Source organism: Tauraco erythrolophus, chromosome 1, assembly GCF_009769465.1.
Source record: "Tauraco erythrolophus isolate bTauEry1 chromosome 1, bTauEry1.pri, whole genome shotgun sequence".
NCBI classification, from domain to species: Eukaryota; Metazoa; Chordata; class Aves; order Musophagiformes; family Musophagidae; genus Tauraco; species Tauraco erythrolophus.
The window spans coordinates 122,575,947-122,602,888 of NC_141465.1; the positions used below are offsets into that span (position 1 = coordinate 122,575,947).

Below are 26,942 nucleotides of genomic sequence, written 5' to 3' on the forward strand. Positions count from 1 at the left end.
TTGCTATATTGCATCTACTGAAAAAACAAGATATTCTGTCTAGCATCATGTCTCCAGGTGTTATATGATATGCAAATATGAAGACATACTTAGCTATCTGCAGACATTGCAGCAGTGCCAATTTGAAAAGCAAAAATGTAACCTCTCTGGAATATCTACACTTTCATTTGGGAATCCACAGGCATTTCATAGGATTTATGATATTTCTGACTTCCAGCAATCATGCAGTTGTACTAGAAACTAAGCTATACAGCAAGAAGAAGCAACCAAAATCATGGGTGCACTACTGAAAACAAGACAATTTGTATTCAACAACAGTATCCTGACACTGACATTTGGAAAAATTTCTGAAGGCTTATCAACTCTAAAAGAAATTTTCTGTGACCTCGAGGCAGTCTATTCACCACTGGTGGCATGGAGACTATTGCTGTTACATTCAAATTTTATACTGGGAATAAGACAATGTTGTAGCAGAAATTCTGCTACTATTCAGTGATGTTTGCAGTATGTGAGCTTTAATTATTCCCTTGGTACTCCAAAAACTGTGAGGATAACGGTGGATATTTGATTTTTGAAGTTCCACAATTAAATACATGTATCTAAAATACTGAGCATCCAATGATGAGCATTCTGTAAAGGACCAGCATGCATACAAGCTGCAGTCTGCTGTACCTGGTGAATGAAGCGGAGGGGAGCACATCAGAACAACTCCTTGACCTTCACGTACAGACACAGCACTTCTTGTCCGACCGCTAAAATTCCCCAGATCTATCAAAAGAACAGAGTATTTTAGTTACATACCAAAGATTTTAAATTTTGTGGCTACTGTGACTTACATTTTATTTCCTCTTGTAAAGCTGACAGTTCCTTTTTTCATACCTTAATCTATAATAGGAGAGCCTTTAAAATAAATCTATTTCTATTACAAAAATTCCATGTTGCATCAGCACTTTATTACTCTTTTTAGTGCACTTGGATACAGTATCAAAGGAAAAGCAGCAGACAACATATATACCATTTACAAAAAGATTTAATAGTGCTTTTATTTCTTTTTGCCGTATCTTGTTTGGTTTTTTTTCACAAGAAGTGATTCATACACAGTGAAATAAAGAAGAAAGAAATAGAAGTGGAGAGAACACCTTGGCTAACATCCAGACTGACAATGTTGCTAACATCATCTGAACAGTTCATGGCAAATTGTGATGAGAAGATGGGACAACCAGCCACATTGGTTCACTGGCCCTTGTCCTATCACTACACACCCTTGTAAAAAGTCCCTCTCCAGCTTTCCCGTAGGCCCCCTTTAAGTACTGCAAGGCTGCAATAAGATCACCCCGGAGCCTTCTCCTCTACAAGCTGAACAGCCCCAACTCTCTTAGTCTGTCTTCATAGGAGAGGTGCTCCAGCCCTTGGATCATCTTCGTGGCCTTCCTCTGGACTTGCTCCAGCAGCTCCATGTCCTTCTTTGGTTGCAGGCTCCAGAGCTGAACGCGGTATTCTGGGTGGGGTCTCATGAGAGCTGAGTAGAGGGGCAGAATCACTTCCCTCGACCTGTCGGCTCATGTTGAGCTTCTCATCCACCAGCACTCCCAAGTCCTTCTCCTCAGGGCTGCTCTCAATTCATTTTCTGCCCAGCCTGTACTTGTGCTTGGCATTGTGCCAACATATGTGCAAGATTTTTGTTCACACAGGCCCACCTCTCCAGCCTGTCAAGGTCCCTCTGGATGGCATCCCTTCCCTCCAGTGTGTTAACTAAACCACACAACTTAGTGTCAGCAACTTGCTGAGGGTGCACTCCATCCCACTGTCCATGTCACTGACAAAGATGTTAAATAGCATCAGCCCCACTACTGACCCCTGAGGAACACCACTCGTCACAGGCCTCCACGTGGACATTGAACTGTTGACAATAACTCTCTGAGTGTGACCATCCAGCCAATTCCTTATCCACCAAGTGGTCCATCCATCAAATCCATGTCTCTCCAGTTTAGAGACAAGGATGTCATGTGGGACAATATCAAATGCTTTGCATAGGTCCAGGTAGATGACATCAGTTGTTCTCCCTTATCCACCAGCGTTGTAACCGCATCGTAGAAGGCCACCAAATTAGTCAGGCAGGATTTGCCCTTAGTGAAGCTAAGTTGACTGTCACCAATCACCTCGTTTTTTTTCCATGCGCCCTAGAACAGTTGCCAGCAGAATCTGCTCAATGATCTTGCTGGGCACTGTCCTAGTTTTAGCTGGGACAGAGTTTTTAGCAGCTAGAAGAGCTCCATGTTTTGGTTTTACTCAGAGGCTCACTCTGAGAAGAATGTTGATAGCAAGCTGATGTTTGTGGTTGGAAGTGAAACTCCAAGGACTTTTCAGTGTGCTGGAGTGCAGAAGCACGGCGGGATAAGGGGGGAGCATAGCTGGGACAAGGGGGACACGATTCCCCTTGTGATTTGTGGTGGAACTTAAGATTGAGGGCCAAACTGGCCAATTAGTATTCCATATCATGCAGCGTCATGCCCAGTATAAAAGTGAGGGTCAGCCGGACAGAAGGGCTTTTGCGCTTTGGCTCTTTTGCACTTTTGCTCTTTTGCGCTTGCTGCGCTGTTGCTCTGCTGTTTCTCTCTCTCTCTCTCTCCCTCTCTGCCCCTCTCTATTTCGGGGCCTCGCGTTCGTCCGGGATTGCAGCTTCGGGACGAGACGGGCTTCGCATACGAGGGGGTGGTGAGCATCTACACTGTATTAAATCATCTGTATTAAATCATTCTTATCTCAACCCACGGGTTTCCCATTTATCCTTTAATTCTCTCCCTCGTTCCTGGGGGTGGGGGAGGGGGAGTGACCGGCTGTGTGTGGGGGCGGTTTCAACCTAACCCACGACAGGCACAGAGGTGAGACTGACTGGCCTGTAGTTCCCCGGGTCTTCTTTTTCACTTTTTAAAAATGGGGGCTATGTTTCCCTTTTTCCAGTCCGTGGGAACTTCACTGGACTGTCATGACTCAATATATGCTCTTTTGCAATTAACTATAGCAACCTTAGGATTTTTTTTCCTATTTCCTATTTTACATGTGCACTGTGAGGGAAAAATATTTTTTTTTCTCCAAAAGTAAAACAGATATCTTTTTTATTTAAAAATAAAAGGACTATGTGTGCCTCATGTTTCTATTTGTTTAAACCAATAAATTCCAAACTAAAGAAGGCAGGTAACAAAGAGCTTTGAATTTCAGCTTTTTTTGGCTATCTGTTTTTTCCAAACTGGATTTCTTGTTAGCATACATTGAAAAAAGGATTAACAGGTACAAAAGCAGGGATTTAGCCGTCAAACAAATAAATGAAGGAAAGCTTAAAAGGAAGGAAAGGTGAAGGATCATGCTTGCAGTTCCCGCACATCAAAATAAGTCTAATATGGAAGAATCAAATAAAAGGGAAATTTAATTAATTTCCTTTAAATCTCTGTAATTTCATATCTACACATGTTGAAAAAAAGAATAAATATAGCTGCTAAAAAGTATTCAAAAGCCTATCATTTTACTTTATAAACTCTAAAAAATAGATAATTAAAGAAAGGGTGACAGAATACAGCTTTAGAGGTAGGGACTGTTACCTCTCATACAGCAGTGCTGGCCATTGTTTCAGTATTCTTGCTGCAGTATAAACCCATAACATGTGTGATGTGTCGGAAAGCCCCACATAGAATGAGTCTATCCTTCATATTATTGTATATGTTTGTGTCATATTGTGATAGTTTGATGTGTGTGGGGGTGTTCTGGTGTCAGGGGAGGGGATTTGCTCCCTGTGCCATCAGATCTGAGTCCCATCCCCCCCGGGGGGTTGCGCCAAATCGGCGCCTCTGCGAATTGCCCTATTTAAGTTGGGACAAAGGGGCGGGAAAGGGCTTTTTGCTCAGGAGCGAGAAGAGAGCAGGAGGGCGCTGCCCTCGCTCCCGGCCGGGCGGCCGCGCGGGCCCGGGCCGGCGCCATGTGCTCAAGATGGCGCCGGGGGAGCCGCATGGGGGACTCGGTAAGCGCCCCGCTCCCGGGGTGCCCGCTGGGCCGAGCTCCCCCAGAGAGGATTAAGATCTAAGAGAAAACAACCACAACGACCAGGTCAGCCAAGATGGAGCAGGAGGAGGTGTGCTGGAGCTGAGGTTTCCCTTGCAATTGGTGTGAAGTTGGCAGGCGGCCCCCTGCAGCCAGGGTGTACTCACGGAGCAGAAGCCCACTCGTGGCCCGTGGAGAAACCCACGTCAGGGAAGAGATGCCTGAGCCCAGGAGAGGTTGTTGGGCAGGGGATGCACGACGAGGTGCTGTTAATAATGGGCATTGGAATGCATGACAAGGTCGTGGAGGCATCTGGAGTCCGTGGGACAACCCACGCCGACGCGAGTGGCAGCAGCTCCCTAAGAGGCTGAGACTGGTAAAGCCCGAACTGGTGCAATCCATGGGGAAGGATTGCAATCCTGTGGGCAGGACTTACGGTGGAAAAGTTTGGGGACTTTTCCTCGTGAGTAGGGGATCCACCGAAGCAAGGGAAAAATGGTGTAAAGACTCCTCCTCCTTTAAGAAAGGAGCGGCAGTGAACAACATGGATGAACTGACCTGCACTCCCCATTCCCTGTCCCCCTGCACCGCCAGGGGGGAGGTTGAGCCAGGAATGGAAGGAAATAGGTGGTGGGGAGGTGTTGTTTTAAGATCTGGCCTTGTTTTCTCTTTTCTCCTCTCAAGTAACCGGTTTCGTTCCCTTGTGTCTCTTGTTAAGTAACTGTTAATAAATTGTTTTGGTTTATGAAGAAAGCCTGAGTCATGTTTTGCCCGGGACCATGGTTGGTGGGTGCTCCCTCTCGGTTCTTGTCTCGACCCTCAGTCCAAAAACCACAACACATATAGGGTTGATTGATAAGAAATTGCCTTTTTGTGCTCCATAGGTGTTCATTTTCTGCCTTGAAATACTAGATATATTTACTCTTATCTCAGTTCTAGCGGCAAAGTTGATAACACCTATTATATTATTCTCAAAGCAGTTCCTGGAGTTTTATCTACATGTCTTCCATACTCTTTAACACGAGACACAGCTTTGACCACTTTGAAAATGTATAGTTAAGTGTCAGTCACCGTTTGTGATGTAAACATAGTATTAGCAATATATACGCCAAACATGCAAAAAACATTTAGAATGGAGTGCGTGTGGCAGGAGTAGCACAATTGTGTTTCTTGCTAAAAAACTATTCAATTCAACAAATATTATACAGTGTACTAGAGAACAATCCATGACACATGAATGTTCTCCACTATAAAAGGGAAACAGTAGAGAAATACGACAGCTAGTGAAGACACAAGACATTAATCCAATGGGTTTGGTGCAATACCCTCTGGATGTCATACTTCAGGCGTAATTAGCTCAGCGTAGCACTCAGTCTTTGACAGAAGTTATAAGCGTGGGAAAAGAATTCAAATCTCTGATCCAAAGCTGCCAGTTAGTGTGGCTCTCTCTGCAGTGACTATCCCCATTCTTCTGAGAGGAGCTGAAGTATGGGTTTCTCTCAGCACACATATGTACATATGGATGCACATTGTGGAAGAATGACACTCACTGCCACAAAAGTATCAGTTTAAATAAGACCCAGCAGGAAACAAAACACTTCTGCAAAAGGTGAAAGGAGTAATGGAAAATAAATGAGAAAAATCTCAAGGCAGTCAAAGCAACAGAAAAGCTTTGCAGGACTAGAAACAAAATAAACAACTAAATAAAGAAGGAAATATTCTGCCATTGACAGAAGGACTTGTACAAAAGCTGGAGCAGTTTTTACCACTTAATAGCCTTCCAATATACTGTCACTGTAGTTTGCCCTTTAGGCATGCATAGGAAGGATTATTCATTCTCTGTCTTCATCAGTTGGCTGCAGCTGATGGGGAAAGAGTGAAGGGGCAGGTTTTTGTGACCCAAACGGCCCACTGATAATTGCTATGAAATTAGGATCAAACTGAAAATGAAAAACAAATCTTGTTTTTATTTTAGGCAATTATTGCTTGGTAATCCAACATGGAAGTTGTGGAAGGTTCCGTAGTTCACTATCAGTAACTTAAACCAGTCAATTAACTTTAAAAGTAGAAATTATACTGGTGCAGAGCAACATCTTCTGCCAGCCCAATTCTGTAGTTTGAACTATTTTATGTGAAGATTTATTATTGAGTTTAAAATGGATATCATATGATATGTATTAAAATGTTCGAAGACATATGTTGAAAATATCTGAAGTATAAAGCAGGCGATATTCTTTCTAGTAAGGTAAAAATATCTCTACACGAGGCAACATTCTTCTGTCAGGCCAAGGACAAACTTATTCATTGCATTGTCACTACAGAGAAAGTAGCCTTCCTCTCGTATTTGAAAGACAGGACTAAGAAATAGACCTTGAACTGGAATTGTAGCTCTTTAAAAAAGATAAGATTTACAGTGAAAAGCATTGCATGAAAAATATGTTTTTCAAAATTCTAGTATAATATAAATCAAAAACATGGTTTGATTGTACACTCTAAGCAATGAGAAATACAAATGTGTTTGATAGCACGCAAACACAGAGTATAGAAGAATGAAAGGTAGATATCAAAAAGAAATTACATGTATGTTTGTATAGGGGACTTTTAAATTCGATGAACTAAATAAAATACTCACAGAATATCAAAATGTCTAAAGAAATCAATAGTTCATTTTATATCAACATACATCTACTTTTAATATCAGATTAAATAGGGTCAAGTCACAGAAGGCAAAGGCAGGGACTGGGAGAATGAAGAACCGCCCACTGTAGGAAAAGATCAGGTCCAAGACCATCTAAAGAACCTAAAGGTGGACAAGTCCATGGGACCAGATGAGGTGCATCCACGGGTCCTGAGGGAACTGGCTGATGAAGTTGCTAAGCCACTATCTATCATATTTCAGAAGTCGTGGCAATCTGGTGAAGTTCCCACTGACTGGAAAAGAGGAAACATAGCCCCCAGCTTTAAAAAGGGGAAAAAAGAAGACCCAGGCAACTACAGGCCAGTCAGTCTCACCTCTGTGCCCAGCAACATCATGGAGCAGATCCTCCTGGCGACTATGCTAAGGCACATAGAAAACAAAGAGGTGATTGGTGACAGCCAACATAGCTTCACTAAGGGCAAATCCTGCCTGACTAATTTGGTGGCCTTCTATGATGAGGTTACAGCATTGATGGATAGGGGAAGAGCAACTGACATTGTCTACCTGGACTTATCCAAAGCATTTGATTCTGTCCCACATGACATCCTTGTCTCTAAACTGGAGAGACATGGATTTGATGGATGGACCACTCGGTGGATAAGGAATTGGCTGGATGGTCACACTCAAAGAGTTGTGGTCAACGGTTCAATGTCCACGTGGAGGCCTGTGACGAGTGGTGTTCCTCAGGGGTCAGTGCTGGGGCCAGTGCTATTTAACATCTTTGTTGGAGACATGGACAGTGGGATCGAGTGCACCCTCAGCAAGTTTGCAGATGACACTAAGTTGTGTGGTTTAGTTAACACGCTGGAGGGAAGGGATGCCATTCAGACGGACCTTGAAGGCTGGAGAGGTGGGCCTGTGAGAACCTCATGAAGTTCAACAAGGCCAAGTGCAAAGTCCTGCATGTGGGTCGGGGCAATCCCAAGCACAAGTACAGGCTAGGTGGAGAATGGATTGAGAGCAACCCAGAGGAAAAGGACTTGGGAGTGCTGGTGGATGAGAAGCTCAACATGAGCCGTCAATGTGCACTGGCAGCCCAGAAAGCAAATCGTATCCTGGGCTGTATCAAAAGAAGTGTGGCCAGAAGGTCAAGGGAAGTGATTCTGCCCCTCTACTCAGCTCTCGTGAGACCCCACCTGGAATACTGTGTTCAGCTCTGGAGTCCCCAACACAAGAAGGACATGGAGATGCTGGAGCAAGTCCAGAGGAAGGCCACGAAGATGATCCAAGGGCTGGAGCACCTCTCCTATGAAGACAGACTAAGAGAGTTGGGGCTGTTCAGCTTGGAGAGGACAAGGCTCCGGGGTGATCTTATAGCAGCCTTGCAGTACTTAAAGGGGGCCTACAGGAAAGCTGGAGAGGGACTTTTTACAAGGGTGTGTAGTGATAGGACAAGGGGCAATGGCTTTAAACTGAAAGAGGGCAGATTTCGATTAGATATAAGGAAGAAATTTTTCACTCAGAGGGTGGTGAGGTGCTGGAAGAGGTTGTGTAGAGAAGTTGTAGATGCCCCATCTCTAGAGGTGTTCACGGCCAGGCTGGATGAAGCTTCGTGCAACCTGGTGTAGTGGAGGGTTTCCCTGCCCATGGCAGGTCCCTTCCAACCCTAACCATTCTATGATTCTATGATTACAATAACTTATTGGATCTAAGAGTAACTTTTAATGTTGAAGGCGTTAACTAGAAAAGCTGTGAAAGGAAGCTCAGAGAAAAAGATTTCTGCCATGACAGAAACATCATCTCACCATGGTGAATGGGAAAATCATACATCTTGAACTTTCAAAAATCACATTACCATATGACTTTTATGTGACAAAGTAAGGGTAAGATTCTAGTACTTTAGAATGTATCATGCTTATTATCATTGCTGCTGTTATTATTTATCACCAGAAAGCTTTTGAATTCTTCATGGATCATCAGTCTGACATGACCTGAAAAAGGTCATTTTTTTTCTCAAAGAAGTTACTGTGCAAGTATATAATAAGAAGCATCAGAAAGAGAGAGAGTACAGAGAAACAATGATGTTTTTTAAGTCTGTACATCAACCACTCTGTGTCTCTGTACATCTGAAGCCCTGCTGAAGAGTTTTAAGGAAAGAGGGTCATTATATAGATGTTTTCAGTGACTGGCAACAAAAGATAACAAGGAGCACAGGAAAAAGCCTAAATGCTTCTGTCTGAAAATGTAAAAGATAAAGAAGACACAAGATACTGTATTTTCTTATATTTAGATCAACATGTTCCAGAATCTTTGTCAGATACTACTACATTTTTCCTCAGGAAAAAAAAAAAAAGTCATTAGGGAATCTTTGAACAATGGTGGTTCTTGAGTAAATCAAGGTGGTGGTCCTTTTCTTTTAAAAAGAAAAGGATTTTCTTTGTACCATGCTGTCAGCATGAACTATAATGTATACACTAGCCCTGAACTAAATTTTCAGTAGGAAATACAGAGGAGTAGTTAACTGAAGCAACATTGTTTTTTCTGTCCTTAATGACATGCTTTTATATATATAATTTTAATAAATGATAACAATTTAAAAATACCTGGTTCACTGCAGTCAGTAATATTAACCTGTTTATTGTCCATCTTCATCTAGCTGTCTATGTCTAGCTGTTTTATCATGTAAGTAGAGAACACCTTTTTGTACATCTCCTATCACAGAGAAGTCATGAATCCGTAAATGTGGTTAACTAATACTGAATCCATAAATGCTACCAAAATGCAATTTATTCTAGAAATAATTATCTATTCTGGTGAAGACAAGAAATATATAGAACTACTTCTTAAAATGATTTATTGATTCTTGTATAAAAACCAATATAATATTTTTTCCTTTTTCATTTCCTTCAAAAATTAAGTTATTATTTATAATTAATGAATATATTAATTAGAAAATTAGAACTTTTTGTAAAAGGCAAAAAATAGAATTTGCCTCTATTTACTATGCCATACTCGTTAAAAGAGAATACTACTTTTCAGGTAAAATATTCAGTATCTGTGATCCCACATAGATTTTGTATAAACTATAAATTGATATGCTTCTTCCACAGTTTTCTCTTGACCAGCTACTGATTTTTTATATAATCTAATCGTTCATGGAAGGGTACCCCAGGAGTCTTGTGTATATTGCGAGCTTTGAAGAATTTTTTATTTTGCTACACCTAGTTTCAATAACGTCGATCAATACCATCAGTACCATGAATAAAGCTTAATTCTTCCCTGAGCCTTGAAGAAGAAAGGGAATTTGTAGATACCAAAACCTCCCTGAACTTCAGTAGAATTTCTGCACTCATAAATCCTAAAGTACTTGATCAAAGTGAACTAGAAGAAGAAATATTTACATGCAGAATAAAATAACAAGATTATGTTGAATATTATAGAGCTGCTACATGATTCAAATTGCCATATTAATTGCACGATATCTAGGATGTTTGCAGTTACAGTTGTTTATGGTTATGATTAAGTAATTGCGATCATTCTGTGTCTGTCAGGTTTTATCTATCTCACAAGAATGATTTCAGCACGTTTCTCAGCTGTCTTTCATATCTGCATACTACGATATCAAGGCAAAACACAGAATCAACTGGAAATATTACAGTTAAGACTTTCTCATCCTTTCATTCCATTCATGATATGTCATTTAGGAGCAACAGCTAAACCCAAACAAATAAACAACCAACCTTAAGTAATGAACGAAAGGAGTTTCGAGTACAGCTGCCAACATTTAATCACCACATTTAATCACCACAATAAAGTGGGTCAATAAATGGTACTGTTTCCAGATCTTCTGAGCAAATAGATTTTTACTTGAGTAATATATGCAGTGTAGTTTTTTGTAAACACATTTTTTTTACAGCATTTTATCTACGTCTTGATACATCTCTATTTGCATCCTTTTTAATACACCTTCCTGGCACTGAGTGGTATACCAACCTGTATAAATTCTGTATACATGATATTGATAATTCTACTGTCTTACTTTTTTCTTTTGTACTTCAGAGTGCTTCTTCACAATTTCTTGTTTACTCTTTTAGTCACTTTTTAAAATTAAACTAATAATTTATTGGAAAATCACTGTATATGTGTTGTGGCTCATAGCAGGCTGATCTGTAACAGTGTAAGTAATATGGAGAAAAAAACTTTTCTGACCACTCTGTGTAAACAAATAATTAAGAATAAATATCTGTATTTCATTGAGCTAATTAATATTAGAGATGAAAACATTACTTACACATATGTAATAATTTTAGTTCATGGATTCTGGTCCCCAAGATAACATAATGGCTTCGCTTCCATATGTACAGGACAGTGTTGCAGAAACTAAAAGAAAAGCCTACCCTACCAGGGTCCCTGTTCTGAAGATCACAGTGTAGAGATATTTGAAAATGTTTTGATTGTTGTTCTTTTTTTTTCCTGACTAAATTATATTCTGCCTAAACGCAGTTTTTTTTCAGAATTGCAAGTTATACGTACATGAACTAGGACAAATATAGTGTCTGAGAACTGTTGTTCAAATCTAAGGCTTGGGAAAATGAAATGACTGACCAGATTCCAGTAACAGTTGGAGGCTTGTAGACACCATTTCAGTGATGTATGATATATCCAATTCTGACTCTACTCTAGACAAGTCATTTCACAGTGCTGACTTTTCACTAGACTAATGTGTATAAATGCCTCCATACTTCACTTCTGGTCTGTCATAAAGAAAAGAAGAAGGTCATAATCTCCCAGAAATTATTTATTTGCTCTTCTCTAAGAGTTGTGGTGCCCAATATGACCTGCAAGTCAATTATGACAAGATAACTAACTGCTTGGACACATCCAAGGAGTAAATCTGGAAGGTCTTGATCTTAACGGAATAGCTCAACTGGAAATGAAGGCCTTAGAAACGGTTGTTACATATGATCCCAGGTAATGTTTTTGATAAGGCAGTTTGTATTGGAGCATATTACTCTGCTTAATGTCAAGGTGATACAAGTCACTACAAATCACAGTTTAGGATATGCACGTGTAATTGAACAAGTAAAAGTCATTGAAGATAAATAAATTGTCACCAGTCAGCTGAGCTACTATAAATTACTCTTTATGTACTTGAACCTTTTCAATTTGTAAACTAGAACACATCAATTAAAAGCCCTGTGAAGGTGGTTTGACCATTCACTTAATGATCTAATATGTGGCTAATGAATGGCACATTATTTATTTATTTGTCATGTCAATAAAGTTAGACCTTCTAGAAGGTTTCACAGTTTCATGACATCTTGGCTTAAGCTGTTTCATATGGTCTCTAAAGGACATTTACTTCTCCCATCTCTCTTTCCGTATTCTAATGTTATTCTTCTATGCCACTTATTTTTCAGTTCTGCCACATGTTAGTGTCAGAGTTTATCATGCATCTCCTCTCCTCTCCTCTCCTCTCCTCTCCTCTCCTCTCCTCTCCTCTCCTCTCCTCTCCTCTCCTCTCCTCTCCTCTCCTCTCCTCTCCTCTCCTCTCCTCTCCTCTCCTCTCCTCTCCTCTCCTCTCCTCTCCTCTCCTCTCCTCTCCTCTCCTCTCCTCTCCTCTCCTCTCCTCTCCTCTCCTCTCCTCTCCTCTCCTCTCCTCTCCCCTCTCCTCCCCCCTCCCCTCCCCTCCCCTCCCCTCCCCTCCCCTCTCCTCTTACCAAAATGTTATCCTACCTAAGAGATCTGTGTAAGAAACTATGAGACACAGATACATCAGTAGCATTGCACAGGCTTCCCTGTAACAACAAGGTTGCATAAATAAGTAACCACAGTCTGTTCTAGGAATGTACATCAAGCAGCAATTCCTCAGTAGTTCATCCGATCATTTAAGCTCCTTTATCATTTGTCACAATTATATATTATTGCTCATTGATCAATAGAAATAAAAGTAAGATGTGTTTCCTGAACTAAGTCAGTTAGATGTTCCACAATATGGATTGATTTCTTTAACCAATCTAATAATTGCATCTGTTTTTAACTGACCTTCCCAGGGCAAAGCAAATCACCACCAACTATGTCCCAGCTGTAACAGTGGCAAAAACTTCTGATGCTGAAACTAAGCACAGTCAAAGCTGTGAAAGCTGTTGGTTTGGAAGTTACAGGTAACTGAGTAATATTACTAACGCAGAAGTGAAGAATAACAGGACAGCTTCTCTTCTCATATGGACTGCTGACCATATAACATTCAAGGGTGAATCAAATGTTCGATCATGGTGTCTAAGTCTGCAGCCATACCTAACCATAGTAGTATGCAATCCTTTAAAAAAAAAAAAATCCTAAAAGACAAATATTTCCATTTAACTCAACTGAACTTCCTCACAGGACTCCTCTCCTCTCCTCTCCTCTCCTCTCCTCTCCCCTCCTCTCCTCTCCTCTCCTCTCCTCTCCTCTCCTCTCCTCTCCTCTCCTCTCCTCTCCTCTCCTCTCCTCTCCTCTCCTCTCCTCTCCTCTCCTCTCCTCTCCTCTCCTCTCCTCTTTGGTAGGTGTCCTACCAAAGAACTATACTTCCTCCTACATTATTGCTAATGAATTACACAGTACTTGTAAGCCTTAAAGCCATGATTAACCAAAATCATAGACCTATATTTAGACAATCCCTTTCCACAAGAATACACTGGACTCCATGATTCAATCATGCAATAGTGTAGGCAAAATCATCCCTGAGAGGTTAAAAAAAAAAAAAAGAAAAATATCAGGCTTGAGAAGTTTTGAGCCCTGAATACATGAATTCTCTGTGTAATAGAAGAATTTCTGTTAGGGGAATCAGACCTGTTAAGGACTGGCCTTGTGTGAAGGTACCATGAAGCAGTTGCAACAGCTATTCGGAGAGAGTCAGCCATAAAAGAGGACATGGTGGAAAAATGTTAAAAAGAAGTCTAGCCGTTTCAAACATATGGTGTGCACTTGGTAGAGCAGACTAAATACATAATATTTTTTTACCAGCAAGGAAAGAATCCAAGCTTCTGTAGTGAATAAGCCGTATGAAGGAAATGAAAATTCACTTCAGAAAAACAAAAGTGGTAATGTGCTGAAAGTAATGTTTGGATTTTATACTGAAGTGGGCCAAATAATTAGAAACTGTGAAATGAAGACTACGAAGGTGGCTACTCTGATTTTAATATTATGAAATGATGTAAAGAATGATTTGGATATTAATGAATATCAAAAAGAAAATCAGAAAAAATCCACACATTAAGTACTTACAGAATAACAGTTTCTATAATAATATTGTCCAATGATCATCGAATGGCTTAGAATAAGCACATCAGTAACCTCAGAGGTGCTGAAAGGATTGTTCCTGAATATAAGTTATTAATTTACGAAGGACCTGACATAGCCAAAGAACCTTACTAAGAAAAAATAATGGATGAAATTCTACGTACGTGAGTCTGCAATATTTCAGGAGGAATGTTTTATTCCTACCTGTTGGATTCCAGATGGTTAACATTATATATTATAGAAGTAGTTTGTTTTCCCCCACTCTGCTGAGAGTTATAGTTATTTTTACCAAAAAAAGGCTGGTTTTCTATCTGGAAATCAGGTCTTTTGAAAATTTCTCTGTCACATAAGTATGATATGTTTTTCTGATGCTGTACTTGTAAAAAGAGGTTGATGAATCCGAAAGGCTTTAGAGAAAAGTTATGAGATTAATTTGGATTACAGAAAACATCTTACGGTGATAAATGCCTAAGCCTAAGGAAAAAAAATCTGATGAAGTTAAAGGTGAGAAAAGGAAAAAGAATTTTCCATCATTTCATTTTCTTAACAGAAAAAATATCTGAGCTTCTGAATCAATCTCCTGGTGAGTCTAGCTGATCTTACAAATAAACATTATCTGACTGTTTAAATTCACTCCTAGAAATGGTCTCCTTGAACTCAGTGGGTATACTCAACTGATTTAAATATGTGCATAAATATCTATATGCATTAGAATACGATTTTTAACATAGATTTAATGCAGAAATTGTTTACACAAAAAAGTAATAGCAAACCAGGAGATATTCTTAGAAAAGTTAAAGAAGAAAAAATAATGAATCCTTTTCAGTGATGTATGGGAAAGAATTGGAAAATGATACGAGACTACTGCAGTGTTATCGCTTTAATAATGACTGAAGAAATCTCTTTTGAACGACTGACATTTAAGGACATGGTACCTAAATACCTGAGGAGAATTGCATCCATTCTACCAACGTAATTTAATATAAACTATTTTGTATAATTCATTGTAACCTATTTTACATGTTTCACACTCTAAGGAGACAAAACAGGATTTTTATCAGCGTAATTGCAAATTATTGATAAGAACAATTACAGTGGTAGCATATATTCATTTTATCCAAGTCAATTTCTACTAAATATTACGTTTCCAGTTAACAATGCAAGTATGGATTGTACACTAAAATTAAATGTGATTGAGCTCATTCCAAGTAAAAACATCATGTTAGAATATTTACACTTACTGATTCAGATAGAGTCATATCATAAATATCTATGGCCTACCAAATATGAATCAAATGCAAGCAAACCTCAAATGAATGGTAGTGTGACTATGTAATGGTGACTAGTCATTGAGGACGTTCATGTATGATTATACTTTAAGGTAATAGTGTAATGTTAATGCTGAGAAAGCCTTTTTTTATGTTGCTTTTACTCAAAAGATTTTGAATGTAATAGACAACATTTTAAATTGTTATTCCTATTATTTCAGAAATTTTTTTGCTTTGAATAAAGATGACTTCTTTCCTTGTAACACGTCACTACAAAAGCAATATTTGTGTGTGCTAAATTTTATTCTCAGTGTGGGGTTCAGTTGTCTGATAACTACATCTGAGCCAGTCATTCTAATCTTCCTTTAAAGACTACGCAAAGAAATTGACACTTCAAAGGCCTGATTCATTTGACCTATTTTAGATGTCAACTTGACATGAATGAGTTACATCCTAGTAGTGCAATAGATTAAGTAGGGAATCTAAACAATTAAATCAGTTGCAGCTGCCTATAGTGTAGATGTCTGACATAAAAGCAGAATGAATAAAGTGCATTTAGAGGCACTTTACTGTTTCCTTGATCTTCAGATTGTTTTCTCAATGTCATTATTTTGTCTACAATGTTCTGATAACATTGAGTGGAAGATGGCAAAGGATTCCTCTGATACACGTAAGAAAATTAATAAAAAGAAAATACCTTAACTGTGTTGGCTCTTCATTAGTAAAGGGTGAAGCAACACTTTTACTCTTATTGGTACAGCAGTGAACTAACTAATTTTTTTAAAGGAACACAGGAAATTAGGATACAAGTATAACACTTTTCCCAACAATTTTCAAATTAAGGCAAATATAGCCTTTAACTTCATAGACTTTATTATTTCGGCACTAAAGCCACCATCCATCATATTTAAGAAGTCGTGGCAATCTGGTGAAGTTCCCACTGACTGGAAAAGGGGAAATATAGCCCCCATATTTAAAAAGGGAAAAAAAGAAGACCCAGGGAACTACAGGCCAGTCAGTCTCACTGCTGTGCCCTGCAAGATCATGGAGCAGATCCTCCTGGCGACTATGCTAAGGCACGTGGAAAATAAGGAGGTGGTTGGTGGCAGCCAACATGGCTTCGCTAAGTAAAAATCCTGCCTGACTAATTTGTTGGCCTTCTATGATGAGGTTACAGCATTGATGGATAAGGGAAGAGCAACTGACATTGTCTACCTGGACTTATCCAAAGCATTTGATACTGTCCCACACGACATCCTTGTCTCTAAACTGGAGAGACATGGATTTGATGGATGGGCCACCGGTGTGTAAGGAATTGGCTGGTTGGTCGCACTCAAAGAATTGTGGTCAATGGTTCAATGTCCAAGTGGAGGCCAGTGATGAGTGGTGTTCCTCAGGGGTCGGTACTGGGGCCAGTGCTATTTGACATCTTTGTCAGTGACATGGACAGTGCGATTGAGTGCACCCTCAGCATGTTTGCAGATGACACCAAGTTGTGTGGTGTTGTGGACACACTGGAGGGAAGGGATCCCATCCAGAGGGACCTTGACAGGCTGGAGAGGTGGGCCTGTGAGAACCTCATGAAGTTCAACAAGGCCAAGTGCAAGGTCCTGCACGTGGGTCGGGGCAATCCCAAGCACAAGTACAGGCTGGGCGGAGAATGGATTGAGAGCAGCCCTGAGGAAAAGGACTTGGGAGTGCTGGTGGATGAGAAGCTCAACATGAGCCGGCAATGTGCGCTGGCAGCCCAGAAAGGCAACCGTATCCTGGGTTGTATCAAAAGAAGTGTGGCCAGCAGTTCAAGGGAAGTGATTCTGCCCCTCTACTCAGCTCTCGTGAGACCCCACCTAGAATACTGTATTCAGCTCTGGAGTCCCCAACAAAAGAAGGACATGGATCTACTGGAGCGATTCCAGAGGAGGGACACGAAGATGATCCAAGGGCTGGTGCACCTCTTCTATGAAGACAAGCTGAGAGAGTTGGGGTTTTTCAGCCTGAAGAAGAGAAGGCTCCGGGCTGATCTTATAGTAGCCTTCCAGTACTTACAGAGGGCCTACAGGAAAGCTGGACAGGGACTTTTTCCAAGGGCAAGTAGTGATAGGACAAGGGGCAATGGCTTTAAACTGAAAGAGAGTAGATTTGGGTTAGATCTAAGGAAGAAATTCTTCACCCTGAGGGTGGTGAGGCACTGGAACAGGTTGCCCAGAGAAGCTGTAGATGCCCCATCCCTGGAAGTGTTCAAGGTCAGGTTGGATGAAGCTTCGTGCAATGTGGTGCATTGGAGGGTTTCCCTGCCCATGGCAGGAGGATTGGAACTAGATGATCTTTGAGGTCCCTTCTAACCCAAACCATTCTATGATTCTATGATTCTATAACGGTATTATAAGACACTCTTCCTGAAGGACAAAGATAATAGCTTTAGATTTAAAATAACTTGGATGTACACATCTAATTTTACACTTAACGTCTTTTGTATTTTTCTGCATTTTAGAAAATCTAAAATTTACATGTACTATATATTCTTACATTGATTTTTAAAAGCACTTTACAATGTGGTGAACACTATCTTTTGTCTACCTGGTTGGTGATTAATGTACGCATGCCGGAATACCTCCATTTCAGGCCGCTGAGCCAGAGTGATACTTAGACAACCTAATCTTCCGCGTTTTGGGAAGACACTGGTGAAAAGGGGGTGGCAGAATTTCCACCACTATAATGCTGCATTAAATGTCCAGCTTCAGACGACTAGCAGACTGAATCCAGCATGCATAAAAGCAGCTAGCATTTCATATTTATGGCTTGTAAATTCAGTAGAAGCAAAAGCCTTTCAAAATATCAAGGAAAGAATGAAAGTTCCTTTCTTTTGCGTTTACTTTACTGTGTTTACTTTATAAAGAGTGTAGGAAACTATCTGCCTCTCTGGAAACACTCGTAATGTCAGAGAAGCAATGCCTTTGGGTAGATATTGATTTTAAATAGACAGCACAAAAGATGACTGATGTCATGTAACCCTACTCCTCAGCCTCGTAAACACAGCTGGAGTATTTCTGCCTGTTAAATCCTTTCTTTTAAATGACACCATTATTTAAACAAGGGTTTTAAAAACTTCTAAGTCATTCGAGTGCTTCTTAGTTCTCTTAATACAGAGTTGAAGAGGAATTTAATAGATACATATGATGGGATATATGTACAAAGGCTAGAAAAGCTTCCTAATTAAAATGGGAGAGAAGATCAATGTTATTTTCTCGTAACACTGATTTTTAATGTACAAAGAGTGAGAATGATGGAAGAAACAAGCAAGTCATAAACTTTCAAAACAATTTTTCATAGTCATGCTCTATTGAAACGCAATTCTGTCAGTAATTTTTTTGTCATATCCTGGCCTACTCTAGAAAATTTAAATACACTCATATATTTTAGTGTCTATAATCAAGCTACAAAAATAGCAGCTGTTGATATACATACCTATCATAAAGAAATAATGTGAAATCTATTGCATGTGAAAGGATCTCATTTGTGTTTCATCACTTCACTTAACCCAACTATTCTATTATTTACTACATGAGGTTGCACTGCAGTATTATGTTCCTGATGTTTTGTTAGACAGTATTAAATCTCTACACCTTTGAACACACTCTTATTGCAGGTCAGATAGAAAGGAATGTTTTTGCTCCCCTTTCTGACTCGTCCTCCTTTAAAATAATATGTGAATGTGACTATGGTATAATCAATATGATAAAGAAAATCCAAACCATTGAAGAAATCACATTCAGCAATTAAAACAGTAATTTCTGACCAATAGTCCTGGAATCTTTAGTGGGTCATGAAGAGATGTTACAGAAACATGTAGAAACCATGTCAATAGAAACCTGTTGCTTTTAGAAGGATATGAATTAGACACTTGCGGCTGAAGATTCAAGGTGGTCTGTAAGAACCTCTGAGACATGGTACAGATTAATGCTCTGAAGTTTGGAAATAACTATCACAGAAAAAAAACCATAAACACCTATAATTGCAGATTCAAGAGGCTAAAAGCAAAAGATGTTGATACAATATAAAATAATGTGACAAGTGAAAATAATATAACTCAGTGACCTCTCAGAACAGAGAGAACAGAGAATCAGAGAACAGAAATCAGTTCAGCTCTGGGGTCCTCAACACAAGAAGGACATGTAACTGTTGGAGTGGGTCCAGAGGGGACTGTTGTCCTGCCTTTTTCTTGTATAATGTGAAATTTAACCTCCAGAATCATTAACTTTATGTAATCTTTGGAGAAGAAGGAAAAAATAAAAGAAAAAAAGTGTTTAAATGTTTAAATAGATTTTGGTTAAAGGCAAGTCTCTATCACTCAGCTAGCCTCTCTATTGCTCAGGTAGTCTAATCCAAAGCATGCACCTTAACGCATCTCAGGTGTGAAAAGTCTCAGCCAAGGTTCACAGATCTTACTGTGTCCTTGTTTTTTAGCTTCATGTGTAAATAAGAAAAAATTAAAAAGTGATGCGTTCAAGGATATACATATGTATGCATTTCAGAATATATTCCAAAGTTGTTCTGCACTGAGATTCTACACTAGTCAATTATATCAGTGGTGAGAAAATGAATACAGCTTTTGAAAGCATTCCAAGAAGAGATCTGGTAAACTTACAGTGCTTAAGTATTCAGCACACATCTTTATTATGGAATGATGGCTTGTCATTCAGAAAGCACAGAGCCAAAAAATCTTTCAGGAGTTGTCATTTAGACCCATTCTGAAACTAGGTTCTTTCTTATTTGGTTATGCAACATGAATATTTTCATGTGGCACCTGATTCCAGCAATCTTTTGTAAGAGTCTTAAAAATGTAAGTTTTCTACAGATGAATTCTAGCCCATATATGGCCTTGAATTGCTTAGCTAGATGTGGAAGGTCAAGCTTAGTATGTCTTTAGCACTGAGAGAAAGGTTTCAAGTATAGCTCACAACACCAATAAGTGGCGGAACAATGTAGGACACTCCTCTCCAGAAGGATCAGCAAGACATCCTCTGTAGGTGCAACTTGCAAACTTATGATTAACATACAAATTTGAAATGCAGTTTAACTACTGTGGACTAAAATAATTTTCATTTTCTCCATACTATATCTTACAGTAAAAAAATTACCCACATGTTCTGTAAAATACATCATTTTCATCCAAGGTATGCCTATTCTTACTGGTTGAATCACAGAAACAGAGTCAAAAGGGGGATGTTTGCAATTCTTAACATAAGAAACATTTGAAAGAATAAATGTAATAGACAAATACTATTTATAATGTTCCCTTCTATGTTCTCCTATCCCCCAAACCTTGTCTGTGGCATTAGTCTGTTCTTTCGTAAGTAAAGGACGGCATGTGCAGGAGGAGCTAGATCTCCATCTTATAATACAGATGGTATGTAGTAACAATGGCCAGGTGCTAAGCAGAGAACATGCTCTCCCTAGATGGCAGACATCGAGGTTTAGAAGGAGAAAATCAGGAGGAATCTGACTGCTTTTCATTTGTACCTGGGTGTCCTTCAATATCTCTACTGGTAAGCAGAGCATTTGTGTCAGATCCATGGGTGGAGTGGTGGAGCTGCTTTCATCTTTTGTCCTCCTACAAGGAATTCTGCCTGATAAAAGCTAGAACTTTCATTGCAATTTGACCTTCAAATGCCACAGTGCCGAAAAACAGATGACACAAGTCCCAGTTTGTAGCTGTTTCTTTCCTCTTGCATCATACAAACTTATAAATCTGTCCTTCATTTTTTCAGGGCACATGTAAAACTATTATTTTAAAACTAAAGCTGATATTTCTTGAGGATACTTTATGTCTTCTACCCATTAACCATACATTCAGCCAAATTCTGTGAAATTAAAGAGACAGCTTGTCTTTTAGATACTCTGTCATATCAACAAGGTTACAGTACTGGGGGGGAAATCCTTTACTGTTCTCATGCTTTTTTTTTACTTTTTCCTCTAAACAAATATCAGTTGCTGAAATTTCTAAACTAACAGTAAAACTCTCTTAGTAATAAGTTCAGAAATATAAACTAGATATTCAATGTTCTTTTTTATGTTCTTCCTACAGTGAATTTCCTATATTTAAATCAATATAAACAGATTTTTCTTTTTCTTCCAGTTTCTCTGTGTAATCCAAATTGGTGTAAGAGGGCTTTCTGTCAGTCCTGTCTCTCAGAACTTAGAAATGTATATCCTTGCTTGTCTTCTGAATAAACTGAAAATACAGTGCTTCACAGCCCTACCCTGCAGTAAATTTCACTTGAGTGTAACAATATAGACATGTGGTGCTTATTGCAACACCGAAGTCAAAGTCATTTAACGTATGGAGTGACATATAGAAGCTGGAAGTCAGAGAAATCACAGGATCAAAGCATAATTCAGTGTGGAAGGGACTTCAGGAGGTTGCTGGTCCAATCTCCTGTTTAAGCAAGTTCATCCACAAGGTCATAGAATCATAGAACGGTTTGGGTTGGAAGGGACCTCAAAGATCATCTAGTTCCAACCCCCCTGCCATGGGCAGGGAAACCCTCCAATACACCAGGTTGCTCAAAGCCTCATCCAACCTGGCCTTGAACACTTCCAGGGATGGGGCATCCGCAACTTCTCTGGGCAACCTGTTCCAGTGCCTCACCACTCTCAGAGTGAAAAATTTCTTCCTTAGATCTAATCTAAATCTACCCTCTTTCATCTGAAAGCCATTGCCCCTTGTCCTATCACTACACGCCCTTGTAAAAAGTCCCCCTCCAGCTTTCCTGTAGGCCCCCTTTAAGTACTGGAAGGCTGCAATAAGATCACCCTGGAGCCTTCTCTTCTCCAGGCTGAACAGCCCCAACTCTCTCAGCCTGTCTTCATAGCAGAGGTGCTCCATCCTTCAAATCATCTTTGTGTCCCTCCTCTGGACCTGCTCCAGCAGCTCCATGTCCTTCTTGTGTCGGGATCAGACCAAATTGATTGGAGCTTCATTCAGTAGGGTCTTGAAAATCCCCGGGGATGAACACTGCACAAGCTCTCTGGAGAATCTGTGCTACTGCCTAGCTGTCCTCACAGGGAAGAAGTTTCTCCTTATAACTCTCACTCGAGTTCGTGCCCATTTTCTCATTTCCTCCTGTCAGTCACCACTTAGAAGACCCTGGATCCATCTCCGTGATAACCTCCCCATAGAAAACGAGGAGATGCTGTTAGGTCCCATGAACCTCCAAGCTGATCAAACCCAGCTCCCCAGCCTCTCCTCACAGTGCAAGTGCTTCAGCCCCCACTACCTTGGTGGATTCCCCCTGAACTCCCTGTAATCTATCAGGTTTTTTTTCTCTACTGGTGAGCCTGAAACTGGACGCAGCATCAATTCATTGTTTCGTCGAATAAATGTATTTCATCAGTAGTGACTGTTTTCTACTAAGTGTCTGAGTCCTTAATTTTCATCTTTTAAACTTTACCTTATTAATGCTGTAATTACTTAAAGAAACTTTAAAATAATTTTGAAACTGTTATAATTGAAATAGAAGTACTTCCTTGCGTCAATATTTATAAATAGGCTACAACTTAGGTACTGTGACAGAGCCAGTCAAAATCTTAGTGCTAAAAACATGAGCTTCTACAACTTGAGTAAATGGGTACCTTTTAATGTTGACAAATATAAGGAACTCAGAGGACAGCTGTGACATTCAACACACTCTGGTGACAAGTTTCATTTTTAGCAGAAAAATTATCCAATATAGTCACTATGTGGTCCTTGTTAGAGGCAGGAAGAAACTGTTGATCTTTGTAAGGTCAGATTTTTCTCTCATTTACATCAGCAAGGATTTTGTCAATATTATCTCCTCAGAAATCATGCTTTGAGTAGTTCATTTATTTTGTTGTCAGTTTTTTGTCTACATCCTTTCTCAATATTCAACTCCTTCTACTGAATTAGTGCCAAGAAATTAAAAACCCCAGGAAAAGTATCACCAGAACGACACAGGCTCTCCACATGGACTGCCTTTCTAAAAAGGTTCTGACGGCTCAATAGGTAATTACATTAAGTCCTTTATGTGACAGGTCTCTATGAGCTGGTTCTCTCGTATACTTTGTGTCACTGAAGTACATGAAGTTGTGCAAATATAACCCCACATGCAGATCAGTTTCCTTGTGCCTTTGTTATCTAAAGAGGCAAAGGCCAGAGGCACGGAAGGTCAATGTGGGATATAATATTTTCCAACAGCCTAATGCTGTGTAAAGCACAAGATAGGCAAAAACACATTTAATGGAAAGTGCAGGTGATAAAGGAAATAAACTACAATTACTATTCTGTTGAAACCGTAGATGAAAGAGTTCAAATTAATCCTTTATATTATTCCATTGACTTCGTAGAGTATCACAAAGGGTACATTTAACAATTGTATATTCTGGTGAGAACTGAATGATGTCTTATTTATCACTTTCTGACTCTACTTTTGTGTCAAAATCAGTATTACCGAAGAGCAGCAAGAAGAAAGATGCCACTGTCAGCCAGACAAGTTTCTGCAAAGGGACTTAGCCGATTACCAGTATCTGAAGTTTGTTCAGTCAGTTACTGTTCTTAAACACACTTAAAGCTTTTACAGCAGAGCTTTTGAAGATTTTTATGGCATGAAATGGGTATTCTGGTGGGAGAGCAGTTCTGTACTTTCCATTGGGTAGAAGTACACTGACAAGAAGATCATAAGTCATTTTGTGAAATATCACTCTCTTACCAAAGCCAATGTTTAAAATATGTAGGTATGAAAGGTATGTAATCAACATTAGCACTACGGAGGAAAACAACTCAGGAGCTGCTGCTCTGCACGGTGTGCACCTGTGAGACACAGCAGCTCCAGATTTTGAACCCCCTCAGAAGCTGGAAATGTAGAAGAGCTTTACTTTGTACAGAAGCATGGATCCAGCTTCTCTCTGCACACGGCAGCACATTCCATACCTGCATACTCTACTTAACAGAAATAGTATACCACCAACCATTATCTTCCATCCACTTTGGAAAGAGGAATTATACCCACATTTTTGCCTGGATTTGATCACTGCATGTGTGTGTACAATTATCAGAGGGAGCTCAAGCAATTTCCATCTTTTATTGTTTCATCCTCATAGAAGAGAAAAACGACAGCTTATGCTGCAGCCAGATCTTTTGCATTGTTTTTCTTTTTGGAGTACAGTAAGTGGGGGGCCAAACTAGAGTCACAGGTATCCAGCCTACCATTCATGGTAAATTAATTTTCATTCAGACTGTTGGAACTGAAGTCTGACTTTGGCCAAGAAACTTTTCCTTTCTCCTCCATAAAACTGTCATAAAATAATTTAGGTTGGAAGGGATCTCTGGAGATCATTACAACTCTCTGTTAAAGGCAGGACCAGCTTTGATCACACTGCTCTGTCTGATCAAGTTTTGAAACTCTCCAAGGAACTTCTCTACCATAAGACTAGAGTTAGGCCCCAAACTGCCTCTTGGGGCCAGACAGTTCAGGACTAAAATATAGTGAAAATAAAAATATATTACTAATAATCTTGGTTACATTAATGGCCACTTCATGTCTAAACGTTTGAATTTGTTTTATATGATCAGATATAGCAAGGTTAGTACAATGATTGTCACAGAGAATAAATCAGGTAACTCATATGTAGTTGACTGAAGATGAGAAACGTGCAGAAGTAAATTTCGGAGATCCTGATAGTAAAAAGATGGTATGTCAAAGTCAAGCAGCTAATCAGACTATATACCCTAAGGTGTATCAACAAATCAAATTGTTATGAGTGTCTCTGATGAAGGAACATTTGTGAAAGTTTCATCTTTACTATCTTCAGCTACTATTCAGCAAGTGAATAACTGCCATGGTGCTCCCGACAGAAAATGCAAGAGTCAAAAACACAGAATGCAATTGTTAAACATCTCTAAATACGCTAAGTGATAAATACAGAAATGACCATTGCAAGGATCTACTGTAACTCCTGTGTAACATGAACTATAGGATTTCTCTAAATTAACTGCTGTTTAAGATAGACATCTCTTCCAAAAAAGAAAACAAATAAGCAAACAAACAAAAATATTTGCACGACTTTCCTAGCCAAGATCTTCCAGTGGTTATTTTTTTCTCCCTGTGAAGTTGCAGCTTACTCCCAATAAAAAAATTTAGGGTTAAGTTTCAACTGCTGAATTTGGTTACTTCTTCACCTGTTAGATTGCAGAGGCCACTGGGATTGTGTTTTTATTGTCTATATATCATTGGATCAGCAGCCTTCTTTTGAAGAGTTAAACACAATAAATTTCATATTTTTAGAACAAATTCTTGTTTTCTACTCAACCCTCTAAATCTTTTCCCATTCATCAACATCCTTTTTAACTTGCAGGTTACAGAAAGTAGAATAGAGAGATAAGGCAGGCCCCAGAAGTGACAAGGTGGAGAGGAAGATCAGAAATATTCATACTGTCAGTATGGAAAGAATAACTTTTTGTTTTGATTAAGAGCTCCAATAAAATGGAGCCTTGAATAACTCAAAATAGTCATTCCCTTAGATAAGAAGTGCCATGGTCAAGGAGAGACACACTCACATCAGGAGCTGATTCATGTGAGCCATGAAGGAACAACAAAGAACATCACCGCAGAAAACCTTCTACCACATCCTAAAGCTAATAAGTGCGAATAATACATGATCTCTTTCATCCTATTAGACAAAGGAGCTCAAAAATCCTGACCTGCTAAGTTTCAGATGGGGAATCCTACAGCTAGACAGAGAAAAGAAAACAAACTGCTGCTGAAAACTTACAATAATTTTTTTTTCCTGAACATTTTTTTATTTCCAAATCAAAGGCGCTCTAGTGAGCAATTGAACTCCATGGGAAGATCTGTGTTCTGGTCACAGGGTATCTGTCGAATTCATGAGAGCTGGCAGAAGCTATGTGTCGGTCCAGTTCCTTGGTAATTGCTATAGTTTTGCAGCAGACTTAAGAAAAGCAGTTGTGATGACAGGCACAGAGCAACCAGATTGCTGTGTAGCAGGAATAAGTGGATTTTTCTTGATACTGCTCTCTCAGGAACAGAAAGACGACCTTGCATCCATTAACTCTTGGGACATTTTTAATGTTACTCTCATGAAAATCTTTTTAAGAATTGCAGTTTTTTAACTCATCTAGCTCAACATTGGCAGGAGACAATCTACTAAATTCAACATTTTATACTTATTCTTAAGTTTAAATTTTAAAAGAGTCAAGGATTCATTTTCTGACAGTAAAGAAGTTTGGTCAAATTTGTGTAGGACAAACCAGTCCCTTGGAAGTTCAGAGTGACCTCAAGATGTAATGGCAATAAATTTTATTATGAGTTTAACTTGTGAATTCCTTGAGGAGGACAAATCATTTAAGATACAAGTTCACAAAAGCAAATTTGGAGGCTAACAGTAAGTAATGACTTTTACAAGGCTTTGCACATTCTGTGGTTCAAATGTCCCTCACATTGCACAGTCTTCTACAAAAAGATGATTATTTGCTTCTCAATCTTGGAGTCTGCCTCTATTATATGGCTCAGCTGCTGCTTTATAAAACCTTGGGCAAACAGGGTCCAATGGACAGAGCAAGGACAGTCAATAGCATAATAAGGAGGCAAATAAACTAGTCCTCTACAGAGTGGCATTTAGTACAAAAGTCTGCGAATAACAATTGACTCAGAAGTTTAAAATCTATACATATATGCAGATGTGTATAT

General features: G+C 39.4%; 1 protein-coding gene across 2 annotated transcripts in view; it reads right to left on the minus strand.

The window, feature by feature from the left end:
- CNTN5 (contactin 5) overlaps positions 1–26,942 on the minus strand; it is a 272,212-nt gene that overhangs the window by 206,456 nt on the left and 38,814 nt on the right. For both annotated transcript variants that reach the window (XM_086613912.1, XM_086613903.1), the window contains exon 4: positions 673–768. In XM_086613912.1, the coding sequence (XP_086470038.1) occupies positions 673–768 (96 nt within the window). The remainder of the gene's footprint in view (positions 1–672; positions 769–26,942) is intronic.